Source organism: Balaenoptera physalus, assembly GCF_965194825.1.
Source record: "Balaenoptera physalus genome assembly, chromosome: X".
Taxonomy (NCBI): Eukaryota; Metazoa; Chordata; class Mammalia; order Artiodactyla; family Balaenopteridae; genus Balaenoptera; species Balaenoptera physalus.
In genome coordinates, this window is record NC_138903.1 from 37,742,603 (window position 1) to 37,769,545 (window position 26,943).

The following is a 26,943-nucleotide window of genomic DNA, read 5'->3' on the forward strand; positions in this document are numbered from 1 at the left end:
TCATCGCGGTGCGCGGGCCTCTCACTATCGTGGCCTCTCATTGCGGAGCACAGGCTCCAGACGCGCAGGCTCAGCAATTGTGGCTCACGGGCCCAGTTGCTCCGCGGCCTGTGGGATCCTCCCAGACCAGGGCTCGAACCCGTGTCCCCTGCATTAGCAGGCAGGCTCTCAACCACTGCGCCACCAGGGAAGCCCAGATGTCTTTTGTTTTTTAAAAAAAACCATAAATGGGTATTAATATGTATTTAGGGCAAAAAATTCTGCTTATTACTCATCAAAACTGTGTGATGTCAAAAGACCAAAATCTTAAAGAACTAGTTTTCTAGCTATCACACATTTGTACACTCTGTGAAAGCTCTGCCTGAAACATGGACAATAAAGCAGTACAAAAGCATACAGGTTGAATAGAAGGAGAAAAAAAAAGAAATCAAATTAGAGCATCTCACCCTTATTAATTTTGCTTCTAGCCCAGGAAATGCATAAAGAACCATCATAAGATGAGCTTTGGAAAAGGTTTCTAATTGTGGTTTGGATACAGGTATTGATGATGCATAGAATCTCTTTTTGTGTTAGTAAGCCATGCAAGTTATTCCAGGAGCAACAGTTAACTGTTACAGTCATACTCTGGTTTGGTAATTCCACATATAATCATTTTTTAGGTATAAAATATTTCAAACATACAAAAAAGTGAAAATACAACATAACAGGCAGCTAAGCACCCATCACCCAAATTGTGCAGATGTTAATGTTTTGGCCCTATTTGCTTAACTGTTCCCTTGTACCTATACATAATCCAAGAAGATATACTAAAGCTCATCCGGAGGTAGCCTCTTGCCTAAAGTTAGTGTATATCATTTTGATGTACATGTTTATACTATTATAACATTCGTAAGTGGCATGAATAACAATGTGCATTAGTTTTTGTTTTTAAAATTTAACAAATAGTATCTCACTAATACATCCTTTTGTAACTTTTTTCACTCAAATTATGTTTGTGTTGATAGATTCATTCATTTTAACAGATGCATAGTGTTTTACTGTGAGAATAAACAACAGTTCAATTCTCCATTTCTCCTAACAATGGGCCTTTAGGTGGTTTCCACTTTTTCACTATTAGAAACCACGCTCAAGAGAAGTCTCCTGTGTGCATGTGTGGAATTTTTCTATGGCTGACACTTAGAAGTAGAAATGCTTGGTTGTAAAGGGTATAAACATCTTCAGTTTACTTCAGTTGTGACAAACTGCTCTCCAAAGTGATTTTACCAATTTATACACCTATCTCACCACTAGTAAGATAAGAGTTCCTCTACCCACATCCTCACCAATACTTGGTTTTATCAGATTTACTAACTTTTGCCAATCTGGGAGGTGTGAAATGGCATCTCCCTGTGGTTTTAATTTGTGCCTCCCTGACTGCCAGTGAAATGGAGCAGCATCACCTCATGTTTCTTTTTTGCCCATTCATGTTTCTTCTTGGGTGAATCATCTATTCATATCTACACCATTTCCCCTTTTCCCTTTAATGAGTTGCTTTTATTCTTTTTTTTTCTTTCAAATTGTTGAAATAATTCTTTATATATTATGTATACTAATCTTTTGTTCTTTATATGGGTTGCAAATAACTTCTACCAGTATGGGACTTGTCTTTTACTTTGCTTATGGTTTCTTTTGCCAGACACCATAAGGAAAGGAAGACGTTTTCTAATCAATAAATCTAGATGAACCCTGGCCTTCTGAAATATATACACCCCTCAAGGGCCAAGCTAAAGAATTTGCAGATGAAATTATCTTATAATTAGACAGCTTGGCATTTCAGTCAGAAATAGTATAGTACATAGGAGTGCAAACGAGGTGTCCCCTGAGAACAAAAATGTTTTCTCAGACTTAACCTACAAAATTCAAACATCTAAGTATTACAGATATGCAAACGATTTTAAAGGGATAGAAAGTCTCCTAGACCAGGAGCTGACCTGTTAAGTGTATCAACATATTTAAAGAAAGAATTGGCCATTCACTAGCAGGTAAGTGAGGGAAACTTGTTAGAAAAAGCGGGGTGGAGACTAGGAAGATGTTGGTATTGCCCACCCAGACAGAGTCCAGGGGAACAGTCTTAACCAATGGACCAAGAGTATTACCATCCCACTGGTAAAGCCATGGGGAGGATTATGGTGGCGCTGCATCCAACAGGTCTTCTTAGCCTACTGACATTAAACATTAAATAATGAACTGAGAGGCAGCATAATGGACAGGTTAATAGGGCAGCTGCTGCAACCAGACTGCCTGAGTTCAATTTCTGGCTCCACCACTTACTATGTAACTTTGTACAAGCTCTCTTTCCTCTACTGAGAAAACAAAAATAATAGGAACACCTAACTCATAGTGTTATGGAGACTAAACGAGTGAATAAATGTTCTTGGCCATTAGGAAACATTCAATATATGTTACTGAAATACTCAAATGCCAAAGGAAAGACAGGGGAAATATATAAAATGGAATGGTCAGAAGCTGAAGGTATACACCAGAACTAGGAAGATACACAGTGGAAGCTGACCTGGACCAAATGAGGTGGGGAAAGCACTCATAAAGGGTAATTTAACTTTAGCTTTCACTAATAACAGCAACGTCCAGGACAGGAGCTACAGCAGGCCCATGCTGTCAGAACCATACTCTGAAACTTGAGCAAGTAGAAGAGGAGAGGATGCCAGAAGAGGGACAGTTTGAAAGAATGGGATTACTTAGCCTTAAAGCAGAAGACTAAAAGAAAGGCATTAGAGCAAAAATATGTGCGTGCGTGCGTGTGTGTGTGTGTGTGTGTGTGTAGCCTCAGACAGCAAGCAGAAAGAGGACCAGTGAAGGATGGGAGTTGCAAGCAGCATGTTTCACCAGACTGTAGAAGAGGCTTTTCTAACAACTGCAGATCTCAAATGGAATAGAAAGCCAGTGAGTTATTTGCTAGTAGAACTATTTCAATATAGTATGGATCCTCAGCAGGCTGGAAAGGCAGCAAAGCATTTCGAGCATTTAATAAAGTTTGGATTAGATGTTCTTTAGATCCCTTTAACAGAAGTTTTGGGTTTTACAGAACATTCAATACCTTAATAATGAGTGGCAACCAGGGGCCACCTGTGATCTTGTTGCCCCATCATGTTGTGCCCATACAGTCGTGCCCTCAGGGCTATTCAGATGTGTGCAGCTGGGGGGCAGAGGAAGGAGGCTGCTTGCTGTATGGTCAATGGTCCCCAAGCAGTTTCCCAGAATCTTCTTTTGTAGCAGATTTGTCCCATGTCCCTTGCTCAGCACATCACAGGCATTCATTAATATTTACTGCTACAGAGACTGTTTAAACTCTATCTAAAATAAGTTGATGGATTCTGGGAGTTTTGTGACATTTGTTATGTTAGGTGCTCATTTCTTTGCTTTCTTACTGATCCTTGGTTTTGTTATGCATAATCAGAGTGGTCAAACAGGTTACTGCATTGCATCCTGAAGTGGGGTCAAGGCACCTTCATTGTAAAACTGGCTCAATAGTATAAACTCAGGTGGGAATGGTAATCCCTCTGATGTGTGATATTTTCAAATTTTATCCAATGGCAAACTTCTGGACTAAAAAATCTTAATGCCTTCCTTTAACACTGCTGGCAATACTGTTACAGGCCCTTTCCTGTTATACACATTTCCTTTCTATGTTTCCTGCCTCTTCTCATGTTCTATCACCTACCAAGATCTTCAATACTGCCCCCTCTTTTTTTTTTCCTTTCCTGTACTCAGCAGCACCTCTTTCTCTTCCCCAGTTCAGTTTTATCTCTTTATTTTCTGACTTTCTCTTTTAATTGCCTTTCTCGCAATTTAGTGTCCTCTTATGTGTTCCCTGATTTGTCAGAAGCAGAAATGCTTCATTATTTGGGTGGAAATTTCGTTTGTACTCAAAAGAAAAACACTGTTTCCGCTATATTAAAAACAACTTTCAGCTGGTTGCAAAGGGAACTGATGAGGTTTGCATGCATGTTCATATTCAGTTCCCCTTTGTGGCCAGTGAGACTTGAAAAACACTGGAACACACAGGGTCAGCTCTTGTGCGGACTGATTATAGAGTTCCAAATATATGTGGCAAGTAGTGAGAGGTGTCAGCTAAATAAGTAACTGATGGTCTCATGCTCTGATAGTTGGCATTTGTGATCCTGCAAATAACTAAACCTCCAGTAATAAGTACAACCTAGCACGGTGGGGGGAAAAGCTACTAAAGGGGCAAGCTAGACTAAGCATCCCTCTGTATCCTTTTAGGCTCTAGTATTGGAGATCTCAATTAATTATCCAGTTCTTAGGATCAGATAAGCAGAAACAGACTTTTCTTCTAGTTTTACTGAAAAGCTAGATTAGTTCTGGAAATAGAAAAGGGCTATTTACAGAGGATGAAAAGTACAAAGGAAACAGCATGGATTCCTGATACTTTCAGTACACCTTTTAATACAAGAAATAATCAAAAGAAAATGACAGCTCCATGACTGAACTGAGGCACAGTGGGTATCCCTTTGCAAAGTAAACTTAACTTTCCTTTTTGGATGTTATCCAAGAAGCAATGGACTCTGAGGTACACATACTATATTAATCCCAAAGGAAGAGCCAATGTACTGTACTTTGAGGAAAAAAATATAAAAATCTAGTTAGAACACTGCTGTTGCAAGCACAGTAAAGAAAATGTGGTAGATTAAAATTCTCTGCAGTGGGACTTCCCTGATGGCTCAGTGGTTAAGAATCCACCTGCCAATGCAGCGGACACGGGTTCGAGCCGTGGTCCGGGAAGATCCCACATGCCACGGAGCAACTAAGCCCGTGCGCCACAACTACTGAGCCTGCACTCTAGAGCCCGCACGCCTAGAGACCGTGCTCCACCAACAAGAGAGCAACGAGACGCCACCGCAATGGGAAGCCCGCGCACCGCGACGAAGAATAGCCCCCGCTAGCTGCAACTAGAGAAAGCCCACATGCAGCAAAGAAGACCCAACGCAGCCAAAAATAAATAAATTAAATGAATAAATTAAAAAAAATAAATTCTCTGCAGCTCTTCCCATCCAGAAGTGGAGTCTTTGCCCACCTCTTGAATCTGAGCAGGTATCGTGACTTGCTTTGACCAATAAAACATGGTGGACATTGTATGGCATCTAAGCAAGGCCTTAAGAGGCCTTGCAGCTTCCAGTTTTGTGCTCCTGGAACCCCAAGACCATCACGGTGTAAGTAAACCCAGGATGAAATATCACATGGAGATACTCAGCCCGCACAACCATCTCAGCTGAGGCTCCAGACATGAGAGAGACCATCATGGACCATCCAGCCTCAGCTGAGCTGCCAGATAACTAAGAAGCTGCATGAATGACTCCAGGAGAGACTGACAGTAGAACTGCCTGGCTGAGCCCAGAACAAATTGCAGGATTGAGAACGAACAAATGGTTGTTGTCATAAGCCACCAAGTCTGGCGGTGGTTTGGCATGCAGCAATAGGTAAATGATGCATATAAAATTAAATTAAAAATATGTGTACCATTAATTTCTAAAAAGGTGACAACAAATATAGTAAGTAATTTCATTAACAAAAAAGACAATGCCTCTGTTTTGCTTAAAAGCTGTGTGTGTGTGTCTGTGTGTGTATCTGGGTGTGAAAGAGAGAGGGAGAGATATTTATTTTCCAAACCACTGCAGAGTGGAGAGTGGCAGGGTTATTGAAGATTTAGTAACGAACCATGAGTTGTCAGAGATAACAAGCATATGCTGCATGATGAGGCAACTGGTTAGGTGGTATCTTAACAGGAGGGGATCTGTGTAGTTTAAGTTGACAGGAAGAAGTGACGACAGTGGAGGGTAAAGGTGATTTCTCCTATGCTTTCTTCATTAGGTAAAATACACTTTAAATTACACTTGTTGATAGACATGACATGTCGTTTTCATTACAAGCCTTTTAGTATTATTTGACTATTAAAAACTATGTCCATGAATTGCTATGATTAAAAAAAAAAGTTAAGGAAAACTAAAGATATGAGAAAAACTTTCGCATACTAAAATGTCAGACTTTCTTTTTACTGCTAGGATAATTGTAGTTCTGAATGATTTTACAAAGGTGACTCTTGTGATAATCACTAGTACAAAACAAAACGAAATCTCCAAAGGACATAGCCTATTAAAGGCAGATGAGTGTCAATGGGTTTTCAGCTTAAGGACAGAAATCCATTGTCCATACAATTATTTTTATTCTATCACGTTTAAAGTGTTTTTCAGCTACTAAGATAAAGAATCATTTTGTTAGAGCTTAAAAAAACTAAACTTTTAAATTGTTCTAAGTTTCTAGCTGGAAAATAGTGCAAGGCGGGCAGCTTATGCTTCAGCCTTTAACAGCAAAAGAGGTTTAACTAGGGCTGGTAATAGATTGCCCTCTGCTGGTCAAAGCGTCGCCAAAGAAATGATTCTCTACAGACTTTCTGTGTTAAAATGTAACTGTGGTTTCTTCTTTCCAATTTTCTCTACCAGATACTTTTGGCAATATGGAACTCCAGAGAACTTATATTTCCTGGCTTCAATACTTTATTTGTAGGTTTATTAAAACAATAGATTTTAGGCTGGCTTTTTGATGGAGGAGGAAGAAGAGACCACATGGTAATATTAGAAACTATACCATATATAGTACAATTTGAGAAATATCTAATAAGACACCAACACTTGTTTAGAGTGATACCTTAAAATGACTACTTCAAGTCTAATATATCTCTGTCAAAACATTATAAAGACGCAACCACCAATATAAGCAATGATTCAGGCAAGGACCATCAATGAATGCTAAAATCCACTGGGTGAAAGCGGAAAAAATATATTCAGAGAGTCTCAAAATATGACCATCAGATTGCTGCCAACTCTCCATTGTACTAGTACTTTTCCCCTCTGTAACTGATAAGTAATTAATACATTTCCAGATTGAAAACTGATACATTTTTGGTCACCAGGGACACTTGGTCACCTTTATCTAAAACAATAATCCAGATTCTGGTAGTAGCTAAGAATATGGGATCTGAAGTCACACTACCTGGGTTCAAATATAGGCCCTACAATACACCAGTTACATTACCATCAACAAGTTATTTATCCTCCATGGACCTAAATCTTCTGATCTAGAAAATGATAGTAATAATAGTATCCATCTGAGAGATATCTTAATTAAATATCTTAACAATTAAGTGAATATATATAAAAGCACTTCAGTGGTTGTCATTTATTATTATTATACATTTTCTAAAAGTGGTTCTCAGGAAAGCTTGTTACTTCAATACTTGGGGTTCTTAATAAGAGAAAATAAATATAGATACTAATAGGTACAGGATGTAAGACCTCAGATACCCAACTCTTCCTCACCTTCCTTTGACATCTCTTTTTTTTCCCTTGAATAAAGATAGTGACATGGAGCAGGAGATTTAACCTCAAGACAATTTTATCTAGAAGTTCCAAAGAAGTGATTGGTAATAAAATGTCCAGGAAATGGTCTTGAGAAGAAAGGGGCAGTGGTGAGGTTTCTGGGCACTGATATATGATGTCTTTTTAACTCCCTAAATCTCACTGCAAGTCATAATCCAAGGTGTTATGTATGTGTTTTGTACCTGTGGCAATACAATGGCCTAAATTATTTTTAGAATTCTATAATCAAATGCTTCATTTTCAGAAATTTTAATCTACTTTTGGCTTTTCAAAGAACCTGAAAAAAAAGGTAGGTTCTGAAGCATGATATGAACCAAACTTGACTGACTCAAAGATGTTGAAATTCAAAATTTGACTGTCCTCAAAAATATCTTTGCCTCATCTAATCCAATGCTAAAGTTTCCCTTTCCCTAAACCTGCTAATTTCCCATCTGTTTTCCAACTGCCACTTCTGAGGTCATTCCAATTCTAATGACTGTCACCATGTTTCTATGGTGTGCATTTCTAGAAGAAAATGTCTATCCAGTGCATTCAAGCCGATATGGAAAGACAAAAGCCAAAGGTGAAGTATAGTGAAACTCTGGCGGGTCCATTTAGTCATTAGACCTTTCTTACAAAGCTAATCACTTTTCTGTGCTATTATAAATTTACAAACTTTGGACTGTAATTTCTGCTGTTTTTTAATAGTTCTTGAGGGAAATACTCCCATGGTTTGCTGAGAAACCAGCTCGTAGCAGCAAGTAGAGGATCTTCACACCCTGATTAAGGGTGGGACAGCCATGATTATAGCTGCTCGTGGTAGACAGCGAGGGCCTGAGCACAGTGCAACTGGAGACAAAGACAGGGCTGTGGCCAGACACCACATCCTGAAGACAGCGGGGGGGGGGTACTCAGAGAACCTTGAACAAACCACAGCTTTGAGTAACAGGTCTCTGCTTCACTCCTCCTAAAGGTAACTACTGGCTCGGGTGTGCAATGAACTGGATAAAGGCTTCCACTGCACCCCAACCCCAACTCCCCCTTGAAGAAATAATTATCTTTTGAATGTGAAGTTCTAACGTGGACTACATAAGGCACGTCTTCTCTTCCTGCACACCAGCCTCCCAACGCTCTGAACTTCTGATGGGTCAAATAGAGTGCTTAAAAGGCCAACTGTCGCCATTTTAGAAGACACTAGCTTGGGTAGCCCAAAATAACAGTCTAGTTGAAGCACAATGGTTCAGGTATGACTGAGCTGTCCTGTGTCTTCTGGGTTCTGGCTCCGAGGCAAGTTGAAAAGGGACCCTATCCTAACCCCAGTAATCCGTCAGGAAAGCTCTCATGCACCCCTGCTGAATACAGCTCACCATGGATTGTCAAAGTAAATTATAGCATGCCCGCCCTTTGAACCTCAAACATCTAAAAAGCAGGAAACTTCGTACAAGGCAGGACTTACCCTCTGGGGAACTACTCTAACACCTCAAGGAGTAAATCATAAGGGTCAGAGCAGAACACTTAGGAAGCCAGTATTTGGTAATGATATAGGAAGTAATTAGAATGGTTAGGCAAGAGCATTTAGACTTGGAAACAGAAGCAGAACTGTGAAGAGGAGAAGCATGGGAAAGATGAATGAGAACCAAAGAAAACTGTAGGTGACCTAAATGAGAAAAGTCCAAGGGGCCACTTTTACACAGAACTTGCAATTCTTGAAATTTCTGCCTGACAAGTTGTATTTCTGTTAATCTTGTATCCTCTGACATTTACACCTTTTACCAATTGCAATAATACTTCCCAGTATGTTAGGAAAATATAAATAAAAATTTCCTTATATTTCAATTAGGGAACTCAAAATCACTTAAATCATAAAGAATTTATACTGACATCGATGGGATAAAAATTAGCTTACTGAAGTCCAAAGTTTTCAAAGAAAGAAAAAAATTGGGCTTGAGTTCTTCCAGTCAATTCTGCTACTTAGAGTCTAGAAACCCTGTCTGAATGAAATTAAAAGTATTCAAAACTTGATTCCAGTTTACTTACCATAAGGTACCCTTATTGACTCTAGAGAAAAACCAGTAATTTCTGCTAAGGTAGAGGGTGAGGTTGAAAAAAACCAAACATGTGCCTTGAAGTTAATTTACTAGTTGTGTCACCTTGGGCATGCTATTTAACATCTTTGAGACTCAATTTCCTCATGTGTAAAACGGGGCTACCACCACCCATCGCTAGGGCTCTTACATGTAAAATGTTCTGCCTGGTACTGGCAGAGGATTGTTGCTCACCATGCATTCTCTTCTCTTTCCTTTTGGTTCCTTTGGACTGTAAGAACCACTCTGATTTAGTTTTCTCCCTTTCTAATTCATAGAGCACTTAAAGTCTGTACCACACATCACATATTAATCTGAATCTTGGCTTGCTTCTGGAACCGCTCTTGAATTTCCAGAGACCCTAAATTAGCTTGTGGTTGATATACTTCTGTGACCTCCACATGCCACTAGAAACACAGTAGGAACTCCAATAAATATTTGTGAATTGCACTGTTTAAGAAAACTACAGAGCACTAAAAAAAAAAATCAAAATAGAGGAAGAAATGGTGAAAATTACACCTATCCAGGCATTCTTGCCCGATAAATTATCAGTCATCTGACCATCGTTTTGAGCAGTACTTCTGACTCTTCTTTGGTTCAATGGTTGATTGACATCTGTGGTAGCCAGCTTCCAAGATGGCTCCCAATGACCATCACCTCCTGATATTTATCCCTCCCACACTGAATCACTGCTGGCTTTGGGTGACCAACAGAATACTGCAGAAGTGACAGTGTTGACTTTAGAGGCTACATCAAAAACAGGCATTGCAACTATGGCCTTGTTCTTTTTAATCACTTGCTCTGTGAGGACAGATGGCTGCATGACCTTGGGCAACTTATGCAACATTTCTGAGGTTCACTTTTCCTCACCTTTAAAATGAAGATATTTATTTCATAGTATTTATTTAACAGGGTATTGTGAAGATTGAATAAGACACGCATATAAAGCACATAACAGGATGCCTGGCACATAATAGGCTTTCATTAAATGTGGCTAATACTGGTGTGGTGGTGGTAGTGGTGGTGGTAGAAACTGCAGTAGCAGCAATTGATTGGCTGTGAGATGTGAAGGAAAGAGAGGAATCAAGGATGATTCCTAGGTTTTTGGCTTGAATAACTGAAGAAGTGATGGTGTCATCTACTGACTTTGGGGACAATAGAAGATAAGTTGTGGAGAGTAAGGACATTCTTTTTTCTTGGACCGAAGGTACTTAAGCCTCAAACAGGTAATACTAAAATTATCTTTCAATCACTTATAAACAGGATTCCTTTTCCATTCTTTGTTCTCTATATTATTTTGAAGTGTTTTTTTGTTCTAAATAATTCCTTCCTGGAACATGAAAAATTGTTGAAGTAAAAATGATAGGAATTCCAGAGGTCAAATTACTCTGCAATCAATGGCCATGTACCCCTGGATGAGTCACTGTTCTTAATTAAATGATGGCAAGCACTGCAAATGCAAAGATGAATAACAGCAGAACAAAATCCAGACACTCAGGTAGTCCTCACTTTTGTTTTACAGAGAAGTATTAGCAAACATTAGGAAGGATTTATGCAATCAACAAGAAATAAGATAAGCATCAGGGGTTATGAGAACTGGCAAAGTACGTTTATTAACTTTAAATGAAGATTTACTGATAACTACAGTGCTCGAGCTTGATGAAGTTAGATTTCTGTTCCCATTCTCAGACTCCCACTGGTTTAACTACCCAAGGAAGGGTAATGTGTGATGCAGGTCTGGCTCCTCAGCTGTACACACTTAGCTTTCATTTAGTTAATAGTTCACAGACTGATTAAACAATACTATACATAAAATTGGTTTCACAATTCTTTATATTGTAATATAACTATTGATTTTATTTGAGGCATATTTGGTCTTCGGATTCTGGCACTTTCCAGGACTCCCCAAATTCATTATGAAATGCTCCAAACAATGTACTACTTTGAAGCTGAATGGAGGCAGCACAGGACAATTTGAAGTACAATAAGTTAGTTCATTAGTTAACCAAGATGAGACCCAAACCCCTGAATGTACTGCTCTGGGCCTCACTTCTTTATCCCCCAGCTCTATATTTGATTCCAGTAACCTGCTACAAGTAAGAAAACTTTGCATTTAGTTTCCCTTTATTCGTGATAAAGCTGAATTGCAAATAAGCCATCCACAAACGATTTTACAGACAAGTTTGTACCAATATTTTATTGGGTTACTATGGAGTGGTTCCCTCTACCACTGTATTGTACAAAACTAACTAGTCGTGGGGATTAAACCTTTGAACTTAACTTCTGCCAAGCATGCTAATGAAGTTAAATGAGGTGTAACCGGTTCATGAAATAATCAAAAGGAAGCACAGTATATATACTGTCCACTAATTTCCTCCCACTATAGAAATAGAGAAATGAGTTTGGTTTTTTTTTTTTGAGAGGGTAGTTGCTACATTCACCGTAACTATTGAATTTCTTCAATACTCTGTTTAATTTCCTTTTCTTCCCACTGCAGTTCGTGTCATGCAAGAATCTATTCACGCTGACTAAAACTGAAAGATAATGGAAGAGTGATGATCAGAGAATTTAAAATCTGAAATTTAGCATCATCACCCTGAACAACAGAGCCTTGGTTGGCATAAACTACTCATACAGGTAAGACTGATCACTTTTAACTTAAAAGTTAACTCTATAAAAACTCTAACAGGACTAAAATGTTTAAGTTTTGAAAACTGATCATTAAGAAAGGTCAGCATGTTAATTATATAGATAATTGTTAGTAACTGAAGTTAGAATTGTAGACTTCTTTCATTTGTCAAATTAGCAGAGGCACAATGTGTTACAGGAGTGATTCAAGACAAGACATTCTGCTGAGGGGAATGCAGACTTGTACACATTTTCTAGAGAGCAATTCTGTATATATAACATGATCGTTATTTGATTTCTTAAGCTTTAGAGTATTTTCTAAATTTTAGAAAATAATTATCTAGCAGTTTTATAATCAAACTTTACTTTTAAAGGAGAGGTACACAGTAGATACAAATTTGATGTTTGGGAAGCTAAAGATGGTCAACTAGTTGTCGTTTGTTATAGTGAAGGTTCCTATAGAGTTTCGATGTCATCTGTCTGATAAAGCTAGCCTCTGTGAAAGTCTTTTTACCCCTCTTCTGTTCTGAAGCATTCGCTAGTAGAAAAGCAAGGCAATGGTAATGAATAATATGAGATAACAGATGCTCTATGTGGTGGTCTCGTTTAAAAAAAAAAAAAAGGAATACTATCCATTAATACAGAAGCACCACCTTTATAGATTTTAGTACATAATGCATTATCTACACAAGGCAGGGGCTAGTGTTTTTCTTTAACATCATCATAAAAGGAAGCTCCATTCCTTATGTAATATAAAAATTTACTTTGATCAGATAATTTTTTCTTAAGAAATAAACTGGCTAATTTCACTCTCTGACTGATTTTTTTTAAACATCTTTATTGGAGTATAATTGCTTTACATTGCTGTGTTAGTTTCTGCTGTATAACAAAGTGAATCAGCTATATGTACACATATATCCCCATACCTCCTTCCTCTTGCATCTCCCTCCCACCCTCCCTATCCCCCCAACTAGGTGGACACAAAGGACCGAGCTGATCTCCCTGTGCTATGCGGCTGCTTCCCACTATCTATCTATTTTACATTTGGTAGTGTATATATGTCCATGCCACTCTCTCACTGCGTCCCTGATTGCTCTTTTCATGGGCAAGGTTAGTCCATTAATATTTATTTTGATGATTTCTATAATCTTGCTTTTTAAAAATATTTATTCCATATTTTAATTGATTTTTTTTTCATTTTTGTTCCATCTCCCCACCCCCCAGTAAATTAGAATTTTAGCACTCTATTCCTATTTTTTAGGTGGTTACCTTGAAATTTTGTCATGCATATTTAACTCGACATATACTAAAGTGAAACAGTATGTTAATCCCACTCCCAAAGAATACAAAGACACTGGAACATCAAGTTAGATCGCAGTCTTGACTTGCATATTATTCTTGTCCAGCACTTTCGTTCTGTCCTGTTTTAAATCCACAAATTTGAAATTACTCTTAAAATACGTGACCATTTTTGTTTGGATTTACATAAATGTTTACGATTTTATTTGCTCATCATTCCTTTTTGCATTGCAGACCATCCTTTGGGGAGCATTTTCTTTCTTCCTAAACTACATCCTTTAAAGTTCCTTTAGTGATAGTCTCTTGTTGATAAACTCCCTCAGGTGGTGTTTATCTGTAAATATTTCATTTCAGCCTCAATCTTTTTTTTTTTGAACATCTTTATAGGAGTATAATTGCTTTACAATGTTGTGTTAGTTTCTGCTGTATAACAAAGTGAATCAGCTATATGTATACATATATCCCCATATCCCCTCCCTCTTGCGTCTCCCTCCCACCCCCCTATCCCAAGCCTCTAGGTGGACACAAAGCACCGAGCTGATCTCCCTGTGCTATGCGGCTGCTTCCCACTAGCTATCTATTTTACATTTGGTAGTGTATATATGTCAATGCTACTCTCTCACTTCGTCCCAGATTAACCCTCCCCCTCCCCGTGTCCTCAAGTCCATTATCTACCTCTGTGTCTTTATTCCTGTCCTGCCCCTAGGTTCTTCAGTACCTTTTTTTTTTTTAATCTGACTGATTTTTAAATCAATTCCAATTTGCCAGGCTGTACTGGATTCAGATACAAACTTACTCTGAAGCATATCGACCGTTTTCTAAATAAAAATTGCAAAGCAACAAAATAAAATGATAAAGACACTGGTAGACATTAAGGGTCTTAGTACTTGAACCTAGAGATACTCAAGCTTTCAAGCCTTTGGGTGAAGATTGGTTTAAAAAGTTATTTCAAAATTATAATGGTATATTTTGGGAAAAATCCCTATTTCTATAATCTAAGATGCAGAAAATATAATCATGATTCTGAAGAGGGGTAGAGAGTAAAATATTCCTGAGGGGCTGGGGGCATACAAGAATCTCAGAAGGCGGTGGGTAGTAAAAAGTTTTGTGTTTATCAAAAGAGAGACTGAGAAGAAAAAGATCGAGAATCCCTATTCTAGATTATAAAAGAGTGGAGAATGTGGTACTTAGAAAGGTATGGTGAAAAATACAGAGAAATGAAGCACATTCTGAATAGAGCTCATGATTTTTATTTGACCAGAATCCAAAAAGTTTTCTTACTTCTACCTGAAAGAAGTAAAGGCATGAGAAAAATAAGAATGAAAAGGAGTTTGTATGTATACCTTTTGAAGCAAGAAATATTTAAAAATAAGACATTAAAAAAGCAAAATCACACCTGCATTTATACTGTGATTAAAATATCTTCTAGAAAAAAACTTCTCTGAAAAACCAAGATACTAAATTACACACAAAGACACATGAGGGTGCTCTAACCAACGAGCAGTAGCAACTATAGTTTTGACACAGAATCTTAAACTAGATTTTTATTGAAGTATGATAGATTAGCATTAAATATTTGAAACAAGAAATTACTGATGCCATTTGGTAAGGACCCTGGGATTCTGGTGTCTATCCTTGGTCACTACACTTTCCTTCTGTTCAATTCAGGATCTTGCCTGAGTGTTTATGTAGAAGTAAGTTTACTTCTGAAATATGAAAAATGACTTTTCTAATAGTATTAGATTATAGAGAAGTTCTTTAGCCATGAAAAGACACCATTTTGAAAAGTATTTATGTACAATTAATGTGGTAATTAAAAATCGGTCTTCTATTAACATGGCCACAAAATACTTTTGCAACACTTTCCTTTGGCTAGTATGTGCCTTAAAATTTTTTAAATTACCTTTCTAGGCTAAAAATCAATTGTCATTTACAAATTGCCTTAAAATCTAATATAAGAATTATAAATTTCTCTAGTATAAAATAATAAATCTCAGGCATTTAACTATTTCTATCAAATTTTGTTTTTTAGACAAAGGCACCATCCACAATAATCAACTTTCTTTTATTTCAACTGGACAATCGTGATTAGAAAAGGTGAGAAGGCATCTATACTTTCCCTTTTCATCCAATATATTTGTTACTATTTTATCCAATGCTTTATAAAAAAAACTATTTAGCTGAAATACCATCTATAATTTTAATACTAAATATCTGCAATTCTGTTCTAGTTCCTGTGGCAAAATTCAAGGAAATCTGATATAAATGAGTAACAACTCAACATGTATTCAACCATCCATGATCTCTTCCATGGCTTTACCGATCATTTATACCTTCCTTTTTATCATTGGTCTCTTTGGAAATTCTCTCTCTCAGTGGGTATTTTTAACAAAAATAGCTAAGAAAACATCAACGCACATCTACCTAGCACATCTCGTGACTGCAAACTTGCTTGTGTGCAGTGCCATGCCTTTCATGGGTATCTATTTCCTGAAAGGTTTTCAATGGGAATATCAATCTGTGCAATGCAGGGTGGTCAATTTTTTGGGAACTCTATCCATGCATGTAAGTATGTTTGTCAGCCTCTTAATTTTAAGTTGGATTGCCATAAGCCGCTATGCTACCTTAATGAAAAAGGATTCCACGCAAGAGACCACTTCATGCTACGAGAAAATATTTTATGGCCAGTTACTGAAAAAATTTCGCCAGCCCAACTTTGCTAGAAAACTATGTGTTTACATATGGGTAGTTGTTCTAGGCATAATTATTCCAATTATCATATACTACTCAGTTGTGGAGGCCACAGAAGGAGAAGAGACCCTGTGCTACAATCAGCAGATGGAACTAGGAGCCATGATCTCTCAGACTGCAGGCCTCATTGGAACCACATTTATTGGATTTTCATTTTTAGTCGTACTAACATCATATTACTCTTTTGTCAACCATCTGAGAAAAATAAGGACCTGTACATCCATTACAGAGAAAGATTTGACTTATAGCTCTGTGAAAAGGCACCTTTTGGTCATCCAGATTCTACTAATAGTTTGCTTCCTTCCATACGGCATTTTTAAACCCATTTTTTTTGTTCTACACCAAGGAGCGGACTGTCAGCAATTGAATTATTTAATTGAGATAAAAAACATCCTCACCTGTCTTGCATCAGCCAGAAGTAGCACAGACCCCATTATATTTCTTTTTTTAGATAAAACATTCAAGAAGACACTATATGATTTCTTTACAAAATCTGAGTCACCACATATACAACTCTCTGGTTGATTTCTGAATGGAGAACAACACCAAACAGTAAAGTGTTCATGTGACTCTATTAGGGACCCTAAACTACATGATTAACAGGTCATAGTTTGGTTGATAATAGGCACCAAGAAAATCTCTTTGGCTTTTAAAAATAAACAAACAAGCAAGCAAACATAAAACTCACTTTACGGTTCTACTTATAGTGAAAGTTGAGATGGCAGAGTGTTAACAGAGGCAAAAGTCAAGCATATTGAAAGGATCCCACTGCATATGAAACCAACAGACCATTTTTTGTTTAAACTCAACCATGGATGCTTCTATTCAAAACAAAATACGTCACAACTATAGGATAAAGAAGCAAATGGTTTATGACTTTTCTACTTTTTAGTAGTTAGAATACAAGGGTCCATCTATGGGTAATGTCTTGTTGGTAGCTTTAAAAATGAGTAAAAGAAAAAAGTGAATAAGAAATTTCCTCATTTAAGTCCTATCTAAATGTATGAATAATGCACTGTAAAAATCCAAGGTTTTATTTTATAAACACATTATTTATTTGGTGTTATCTGGTTCATGATCCTGGGAGAAGCAATATTCATTGATTCCAGTATTTATTAAGTAGATGTTATTTATAAATATGCTTAAATATTTGGATTAGGCTTTGTCAAAATAAAAATGAATATAATGTCATTACATGCTGATCTTCATCACATTTTGTATATTTTCCTCTGTATTCAATATAAATAATGTTATTAATGACAAACAGTACCTAGCATGTAAATATGTTTAATTAATTTCTGTGAAATAAATGAATGAATGATAGGCAGTATAACAGTATCGTCGTTGCAAGACTGGTCTCTGGAGTTAGAGTCCCTAGATTCAGTACTAGTTCCACCTCTTATTTATTAGCTGGACAATCTTAGGCAAATCACCCTCTTTAAGTGTTAAGTTCTTCATTTGTAGAATGAAAAAATACTATGTAATTCATAAGTAGTATGATTAAACCAGATGATGTTACTATTATGAGTAGCTATCCTTTACTAAGTACTTGCTGTTGTGCCAGGCACTCTGCTTACATGCTTCACATGCATTATTTTAATCATCACAACCCTAACGTATGCCAATTTACTGATGAAAAAACTGAAGTGCATAGTTAAATAAGTCACCCAAATTTTCTCCAATATCTAAGTAAATATTTAAAGGGTAAGCCTTTCTGAATGGTCATTTCTTTCTTCCATGCAACCTTGTCACACAGTAAGACAAATGATGATGGCTGTATTCTGTATTATATATATTATAATTTAAAATAAAAAAGAATGTGTGTTTTATCTTCCTAAAGAGATCATAAGCACCTTTGGAACTTTAGTCTCTTTTCTATTTCTACTCCTATGGTACTTGCATTCTCTCTGCTCAGATAAGAACCAAACACAAACAGCTGAATAAAACTGAAGTTGAATAAACCTTAACTGTAAGCTGTTACTTCGTTAGAGACTGCTTAAAGACTCATTTATTCTCTACATGGTAATTTCTTCAGTGCTCAAAAAGTTTAACGTTCACATGGCACTTCTCAGCCTTTAATCTCATAGCATGTTTCGTTCTAGAATTTAAAATATAGAAACAATACAGATTCCTCAAGAGTCATGTGTTCAAAATCACTAGAGGTTTTTCCAACACATCTGTGCAATTTTCATTAAAAAAGAATAGAAAACAGTAAATATTTTTTCTCCTTTTTTACTTCAATGTTTAACTGAGAAAAGAAAATGTTCAGAGAAACATCAGAAAAAAGCACATGCTGGCTTCAAATATTTACAGTATACAACTATTCTTTTATAGTAGCAATCTTATTTCTGTCTGATTATTTTTAATTTGCAGAGACGAAGGAAGACCTGGGAACTCCAGGTGACTCCCTAAGTGCTGGCTGTAAACAGGGGTGTCCAATCTAGTAATTTCATAGACATGAGAATCACATAATAACTCAAAGTCGACCAGGAGACTTCCCAAGACATCCAGCTTTCTCCACAGTTACAGCAATACTTTTATTCTTACGTAAGTTTTAAAACCAGAACTCATTAGACTAAGAGGAATTGAGAAGATGATCAACAGCTTTCATTTAACATAAGCAGTACTGTATCAAATCTCACTGCACTTAGGAGTTCTAAAGATATATGTAACTTGTAAAAATCAATATTAAAAAAATCACTTTATATCACCACTATTTAAATAAAAGATAAAAGATATTACACCAAAGTAGAGTTTCCTACTTAAAAAGTTTCCTATTTAAAAAAGGCAGGAAAAGAGATATGCAATTTCTCAAGTTACTCATTCTGATAGACAACTTCTGTTTTAATTCTCTGTACTGAGCTTATTAATCACCATGTTTATCTTTACACCATAGATGCTTTCGTGAATAGGTGATTGTAAATTATGTTGAACTTTTTGTGTAATTGAAGTACTGCCTATTTAAGGTCATGGCAAATATTTTATATAAGGTATCCCTTTCTAAATTTACCCTAACTTTAAAGTGTGAATTTCAGAAAAACAATGTTTTTAATGTGTCCATGAGTTATAGTCAAACACAATTTCAGAAACCTCAAATTTTGACTTAAAGATCAACAAGATTATATCTTAACAGGCATGATAAATGTTTATTTCCACCTTTATCCTTTCATACATACACTCCCATCAAGGCAACTTGCAAACTATTAATCAGGAATACGTACCATTAAGACTAGACCAGCAAAATTAAGGATGTACTACTCAACCTGAAAGTGAGTTTCCATTCTGTGAGTAGAAGAGGAAGATGTTGAAGAAGGAAAAAATTTTCCTCTACCCCTGTAGGTTCTCCTGGCTGGTCTAAGAGTTAAATTAACATGAGACAGATTAACAGGAGAAAAAACAAATTAAATTATGTACCTATGGAGGTTCCATAGGAATATGAGGCTCAAGGACAAGCTGGGCAATTGGAACTTATATGCCATCTGAGAGAAGGAGAAGGAGGTAGGGGTTTGGGACTTCAAAGGGGAGGAAGGCAACTCACACGGAGATAGAAAAACAAATGTTTGGTAAACAAGTGCTTGCTACTCCATGCAAAGACAATGGAACACAGAGAGGACTTTGGTGTCCCCAGCCTGCTCAGCTCCCCCACCGTACCAGCCCATATTCTTTGCAGACATCTCTGGTGATAGTACTCTTCCTAGACCAGGCCCTTTAAATCCTTTCAGGCGCTTAAGGAGGAGGTAAAAAGAAAGACTTCCTGAATCTTGTTTCTTAAAAACAACCAGCCCCAAATAATCTTCAAGCCAAAGAGATACATTTTGGGGGTGGCAAGTTTTGTTCCCCTACAATGTCAACCCTGTTCTGATTTGGTAAGGACGACTGCAGCACACCCCTGGCTTTGCAGTCTGCAGGGTGGAAGTTGTTATGAACAAATGTGTGAAGACAGGTTGAAAGGAAATCTTGCTTGGCAAACCACAAAGGGAGCACAGAGGGACACCGGTAATTTGCTAATAAGCATTTCAATCCTGCAGCCCAATGCCATGAACCTTCTCTGACCGCCCCCAAATTCAAAGTGAGTTGATATCAGTGGCAAGAGTTACTACAGCTAGAAAGGCTTTATACCTGACAGCACAAATGCTCTGGCTGTATCATACATGCTTGCTACCGTTGGCTAAAAAGGAAAGGAGCAGTGAAAGGATTCACATCTGTTAAGCAAAAGAAACAGTCATTCTTTTCTTCTCAAATCAAGGAGTTGATTTTTTTTGAAGGGGGGTGGGTGGAAAAAGAGAAGCAAAATCATCTTAAATTTATCTTGTATTTCTAAGTATTAAAACCCCACTTTCAAGCTGAACATGTACATTATGCTCACAACAACCTTACGAAAGTAACGCAGAAGGTAAGCCTGTGTGCTTATTATAATAAAGAATAGAATAAGTAAGTTTTCATTTTAAGGAGAATTTCAATATTTTATATAAACATGAGGGACTTTTGGGAGTTGTGGTAAGAGATGTAAAAGAAATGTCAAGAGCAATAGAGGAAGAAATACCGTAAGAAATCCACAATGCTATGGCAACTAGCGTGATCTGATGAACACCCATTTATAGTGAAGTCTGGCCTTAAGCTGGTGAAAGGAGAACTGATACCATAAGGGGACCAGAGAGCAGCCAGGCGTGTTCACGGGTTAGCGAGGAAAACCATTTAAAGGAAGCACACACAGAAATGCTTGGGCGGAGGCTCCTGGCTGAGCGGCTGTGAGACTGGGGTTTTGCAGTTCTGAGAACTAAAAACGGAGCCCCCAGACCTCCTGGGCACAGGCCCTATTCAGAATAGAAAGTGAATGTGTGTACAGCAGTTTGCTCTCAAAGAAGCTGCTTAACTTCAACTTCGTTTATTAAAACAGTACATCAGTAGGTCAGAGCCACAGAAAGGTCTACGGCTTGCTTGTCTCTCCACGCCCAGGTGATGCTTTGTGAGGCTGTCTCTGGGAGTCAGGAGACACAAGAAAATTTCAACTTTCACTGCTTAACAGAGCAAATGAAGGCAGGCAAGGAGCCAGGAGTTGCATTTACCTTGAAAACTGTTCTATTTCTTTCTAAAGTACTTTTAATTTAGGGGTGAGAGGAAGAAAACACTGAAACATAATGAAAGTTACCACATCCTTTCATAAGAAAAAAAGGAATAAAATACATGCCTTAATTAATGCCTGTAGGGAGTCAAAACATGAGAAATATGCCATTATGACAGTGGGTCTCAACTAGGGGTGACTTTTGTGCCCCAGGGGACATTTGGCAATGTCTGGAGACATTTTTGAGTGTCACAACTGGGGGGAAATGCTACTGGCATGTAGTGGGTAGAGGCTGGGTAGAGGCAACAACACACAGGACAGCCTCCCACAACAAAGTGCCTGGCCCCAAATGCGCATGGCTGTTGGGAGATGCTGTACTACGATGACACGCCTTCCCAAATTTCAAAGGATTATATAGTTATTTTTTACACAATTTCATGTGAAACTGCTTCTCGAAAGCGAGCAGTTTCCACTACAGGTCACACGGCACCATATACTCAAATCTAACCTGATATAACCAAACATTTTTAGACTCAGGTATTATGATTTCAAAAAGAAATGTGTACCAAGTAAAGAAAAAAGTATTATTAATATAATGTTAGGACCTTTGGGAAACCCAATGCTTTTGGATCAATATCAAGAACTTGGGGTGGGGGGGGAGGTGAAGGAGGGAGGGAAGGAGAGAGAGAGAGAACCAGAACCAGGGAGAAAATGAGAATATTCTTGGCTAGCTGAAACAGATGATTAAATAATCTAAATATTTCTCAAAGGAATGGAATGCTGCAATGGTCTTCTATTTTCTTTACTAAGTATAAGGGAAGAAAATTTTGACAAAAACTACAGAAACCAAAATCTACATACAGAAGAAATCTATTCAGACAAGTCACTGAATATACAATATCTGAATGTGAAGAAAAGCTACTAGGCTGAAAAATTAGTTGTTATTAGCAAAACCAGTAACAGCACATCAAGTGAAATTTTAAATTATTAGCCATGTGAAATGTATTGTTATTAAAGATCACTACATTAGAAAACCCCTATAATAAGGCCTTGAACGAAACTACTTTGGGTTACCTAAATTACTGAAATTGTATTAGCAAATCCTGTTGACACAACCTTCAAATATATCTGGAAATCTACTTTTTTACTACCTCCTTGCTACCACTCTGGCCCTGCCAGGCAGGACCATCTCCTGTTTCCCAAGTTCCACCCTTGAGCCCCTATTCAATGTATCACCAACAAAGCAACGTAGTCCTGTTACCGTGGAAAGTCAGATCATAGTTCATCTTCGTTCAGAACTCTCTGGTGAATCCTCATTTCTGTCAGAGTAAAAGTCAAAGTCCCTTCCCTCCTTTCCTCTCTAACCTCATCTACTATCCACTCTCCCCTTTGCTCACTGCGCCTCAGCCATACTGGCCTCCTTGCTCTTGCTCAAAAGGGCACTTATGTTCCTGTCTTAGTGCCTTTACACTGGCTGTTCTTTTACCCAGAACCCTCCTCCTTCGATGTCAGTTAGTGCACTCTCTCTCTCTCCTTCGAGTCCTTGCCAGAGGTCAGGTTCTCAATGTGGCCTGCTTGATCACCCTATTTAGAATTGCAACCCTTTCTCCAGCAGTCCCTACCTACCCCCTTGGCTGCTCTCTTTTTTTCTGTAGTCCTTTTCACCTTCTAACCTACTATACAGTTGACTGACTTATGCTCAGTGATCAGTGTCTGTCTCCCTGAACTAGAAAGTCAGCTCCACAGGGGCAGTGATTTTGTCTATTTTGTTCATTGATGTAGCTCCGGTTCCTAGAATAGTGCCTGACACATAGTAGGCTCTCGATACATATTTTTGGATGCATGTCTTAAGAAAAATACACCCAAGTTCAAATTTACCAATTAGCTAAATGTGAGTATTACATTTACCCATGCGAAATGTATAGATTTCAGGTACTGAAATATAAAGAATATCAACAATAATGTGTGCTCTGTGTTGAGAGTCTGCTTCCCAACTCAACAATGGTGCCTTTTCTGGTGGTTTCTTCTTATTAACTTGCAGTTTCAGAATCACTTCTCTCTTCTCTTCCTTAGAATGTTTCTGGATGCTTCCTCAAAATTATTTGGCATGTGCCTTAGACACAGTAAACAAATTTATTAAAATCCAATACAAAACTAACTTTGAGCCTTTGCACACACTATCCTGTTGCTTGAAACGTCCTCTCATCCCTGTGTAACTCCCCCATGACTCAAGACTAGGCTCAAATGTAACTTCCTCCATGAAGTTTCTCTGACTCTGTCTTTTAATTATATTTCCCATCCCGTACCTTGGACGATAATTATTTGTTTTGTCTATCTGTGAAGATGGCCACAAACAAGTTCTCCTATTCTTGTGCACATAGGTTGCTCCTCCAACTAAAAGGTGCAACCTATTTTTCCTCCTCTTGAATCCAGGCTACTCTTGTGACATTTTGACTAACAGAACGCAGAGGACAGGACACAGTGCCAATTCCAGGTCAAGGCTTCAAGAGGCCTGGTAACTTCCATTTTTGCTCCTTTGGCGCCATGAGACACTGTCCTGCTAGAAAAGTGGGCCATGAAAGGGGGAGAAAGACAAAGAAAGAGAGAAATGTTCTGAATGAGAGACTATGAAGAGGGCCTAGCCAGCTTCCAGCTGTTCTATTCACTTCTGCTGAGATGCCAGAAAAGTGAGTGAAGCCTTTGTGGATACTAACCATGCTGCCTTAGCCAACAGTCTGTGAAACAGAATCAGGCAGTCCCCATCAAGCTCTGCTCAACTGCAGAACTGAGAGCAAATAAATGGCGATTGTCGTTGCAAGTCACTGTGTGTTATTCTGTAGAAGCTGGTAACAGATACACTATCTCATCTCTCTACTGAGACCATAATAATGCCTTTAGGGCTCCAAGCACAGTATACTGCATGAAATAGGCACTCGGATATTTGTTGAATAAATCAATCAGAATGTAAGTTAGAAGGTGAAGCACAGCATTCAAACATAACTACTTTGGGATTTTATTTGGTTTTGGATTGTCATTATATCAAATACCATGGCTAATCAAAAAGCTAACTATATTATTGAAAGTATTACAGTACTGTTGTCAATCATTTATCATATGATATTGATATAATTACCTTTCAAGAACAGAATTCAAACTAAAATTGCTTCTTACAACTTAATAACAAAAAACCCAAACAATCTGATTAAAAAATGGGCAGAGGATCTGAATAGACATTTTTCCAAAGACAGACAGATGGTACATGTACATGAAAAGATGTTCAACATCACTAATTATCAGGGAAATGCAAATCAAAACCACAATGAGATATCACCTCGTACCTGTTAGAATGGCTATCATCAAAAGGTAAGAAATAACAAGTGTTGGTGAGGATGTAGGAAAAAAGGGAACCCTCATATACCGTTGGTGGAAATGTAAATTGGTGTGGCCACTCTGGAAAACAGTATGGAGGTTCCTCAAAAAAACTAAAAACAGAACTACCATATGATCGAGCAGTTCTACTTCTGAGTATTTATCTGAAGAAAACAAAAACACTAATTTGAAAACGCTAAAAGAAAAAACACTATGTGCACCCCCCACATCACTGCAGCATTATTTACAATAGCCAAGATATGGAAACAACCTAAGTGTCTGTTGATGGATGAATGAACAAAGAAGATGTAGTGTGTATACACACACACACACACATACACATACATACACAGTGGAATACTACTCAGTCATAAAAAAGAACAAACTCTTGCCATTGTGACAATGTGGATGGACCTTGAGGGTATTATGTTAAGTGAATAAGTCAGATACAGACAGACAAATACCCTATGATTTCACTTACATGCTGAATCTAAAAATCAGAACAAATGAACAAACAAAACAAAACTCACAGACAGAGAGACCAGAATGGTGGTTGCCAGAGGGGAAGGGGGTTGGGTGGACAAAATGGATGAAGCGGGTAAGATGTACAGACTTCCAGCCATAAAATAAATAAGTCAGGGGGATGTAATGTACAGCCTGGTGACTAGTCAATAATATTATATTGCACATTTTGTAACTTTGTATGGTGACAGAGAGTAACTAGACTTACTGTGGTGATCTTTTCACAGTGTACACATATATCAAGTCATTATGCTATATACCTGAAACTAATATAATGTTAAACGTTAATTATATCTCAATTTAAAAAAATTGCCTCTTGAGCAAAAGTGTTTTTAACACAATGCTACTCTATGAACTAAGAATCTGTTTTACACATTTTAAGTTTTCAAATTGTCTTTTTTTTTTTGGCCATGCCGGACGACACGTGGGATCCCAGTTTCCCAACCAGGGATCAAACCCGCGCCCTCTGCAGTGGAAGCATGGAGTCTCAAACACTGGACCACGAGGGAAGTCCCTCAAATTGTCATTTTTGTCACTATATATAAGGAGATATACTTCACTCTGTATACATGCATTTTCTTACATTAATTAAATGCAAAAGAATGACACAGCACGTTGCAATCATTGACCATTCCCTCCCCCCTTTATCTTTCTACACTTCTTACTCTCTTTGTTTGCATAACTGAAGAATACTTCCTTATAAAAGTGCTATGTATCCACTGGGTTGTTTAATGTTGAGTGGCGATAATAATATCATTTTCCTATCACCACATTTGAAAAGAATAAGACATTTTACAACTAATTTACACTAATGTGTATTCTGTGCATTTCTGCAATTATTTTTCATTGCTATTATAACATTCCACCAGATTGATCTGGAATTGCTCATGCTTTCCCTCAGCTTTTAACCACAAGAATTTCAGTTAAAATTTCCCAAATGTTATAGAAAATTTAACTAAATTCTACTTAATTTTCTTAATCATTAAAATACATTAAAGAAGCCAGGCCTTTGATAATACATCCTGAGGGAAGGAGAGCGCCATATCTGTGGATGCTGCGGGTTAGAGAGAGGCCAGTGACAAAACAGGAGCACGTGAAAGTAGACAACAGGGCCAGAGAGACCACAGGGGCTCTTAGTGACTCGAGGCCTTGAAAGGGGGTAGGCATCAGGAGGAAGGCCCATGATTTCTTTTCTTGCATGCCTCCATGTCCTGCCTGACACCTTATAAGCCAGGGACTGACAGTTCTCATAAACTTGATACTGGGATTAAACAGGCACAAAGATTGAATAATGGTAATATTCATATTCCTAAGGGTACAAACTATATTGCATTTATAATTACGATTTCAGACTATTTTAAAAAACTCTCTGCAAAGAAAATAAAATGCTGACTATTCTACATTGCAACATTAAGAAAATGTAAGTGTGTGATGAACTTTTACTATATAAACCAAACTCTAATTTCCCCCCAATTAACTTAGTATAGGATATTGTTTGGTTCTTTCTATTTGTTGGATTTTCACACTTCTCTCTTACACACATAATGGCAAAGGAGGAATAACAGAATTTTAGAATGCGTGTACATTTTAATAAAAATAAGGAAATTGAAATGATAAAAAAGTGCTCCTATTAAGAACTAGTACAACTCTCCAAATATAAACCAGTTAAACAAATTTTTATTTGTAAGTAAAATTAACTTTAAGGTACTCTTTATAAGACATTAAAGAAAAATTTCTGATTCTTATCATTGCTATAAGTTTCTATTCACAAATATTAAAGTTAGTGATAAAAATGACT

The 26,943-nt window shown here is 37.5% G+C and overlaps 2 protein-coding genes across 11 annotated transcripts in view; one reads left to right on the plus strand and one right to left on the minus strand.

Annotated features, from left to right (window-relative positions):
• Positions 1–26,943, minus strand: part of CASK (calcium/calmodulin dependent serine protein kinase) — a 393,009-nt gene that overhangs the window by 158,054 nt on the left and 208,012 nt on the right. The gene's annotated exons all lie outside the window — the stretch shown is intronic.
• Positions 203–26,937, plus strand: GPR82 (G protein-coupled receptor 82). Its single transcript, XM_082446631.1, has 2 exons — positions 203–12,151; positions 15,474–26,937. Exon 2 carries the CDS (start codon positions 15,707–15,709, stop codon positions 16,715–16,717), a length of 1,011 nt encoding a protein of 336 aa, XP_082302757.1. The 5' UTR covers positions 203–12,151; positions 15,474–15,706; the 3' UTR covers positions 16,718–26,937.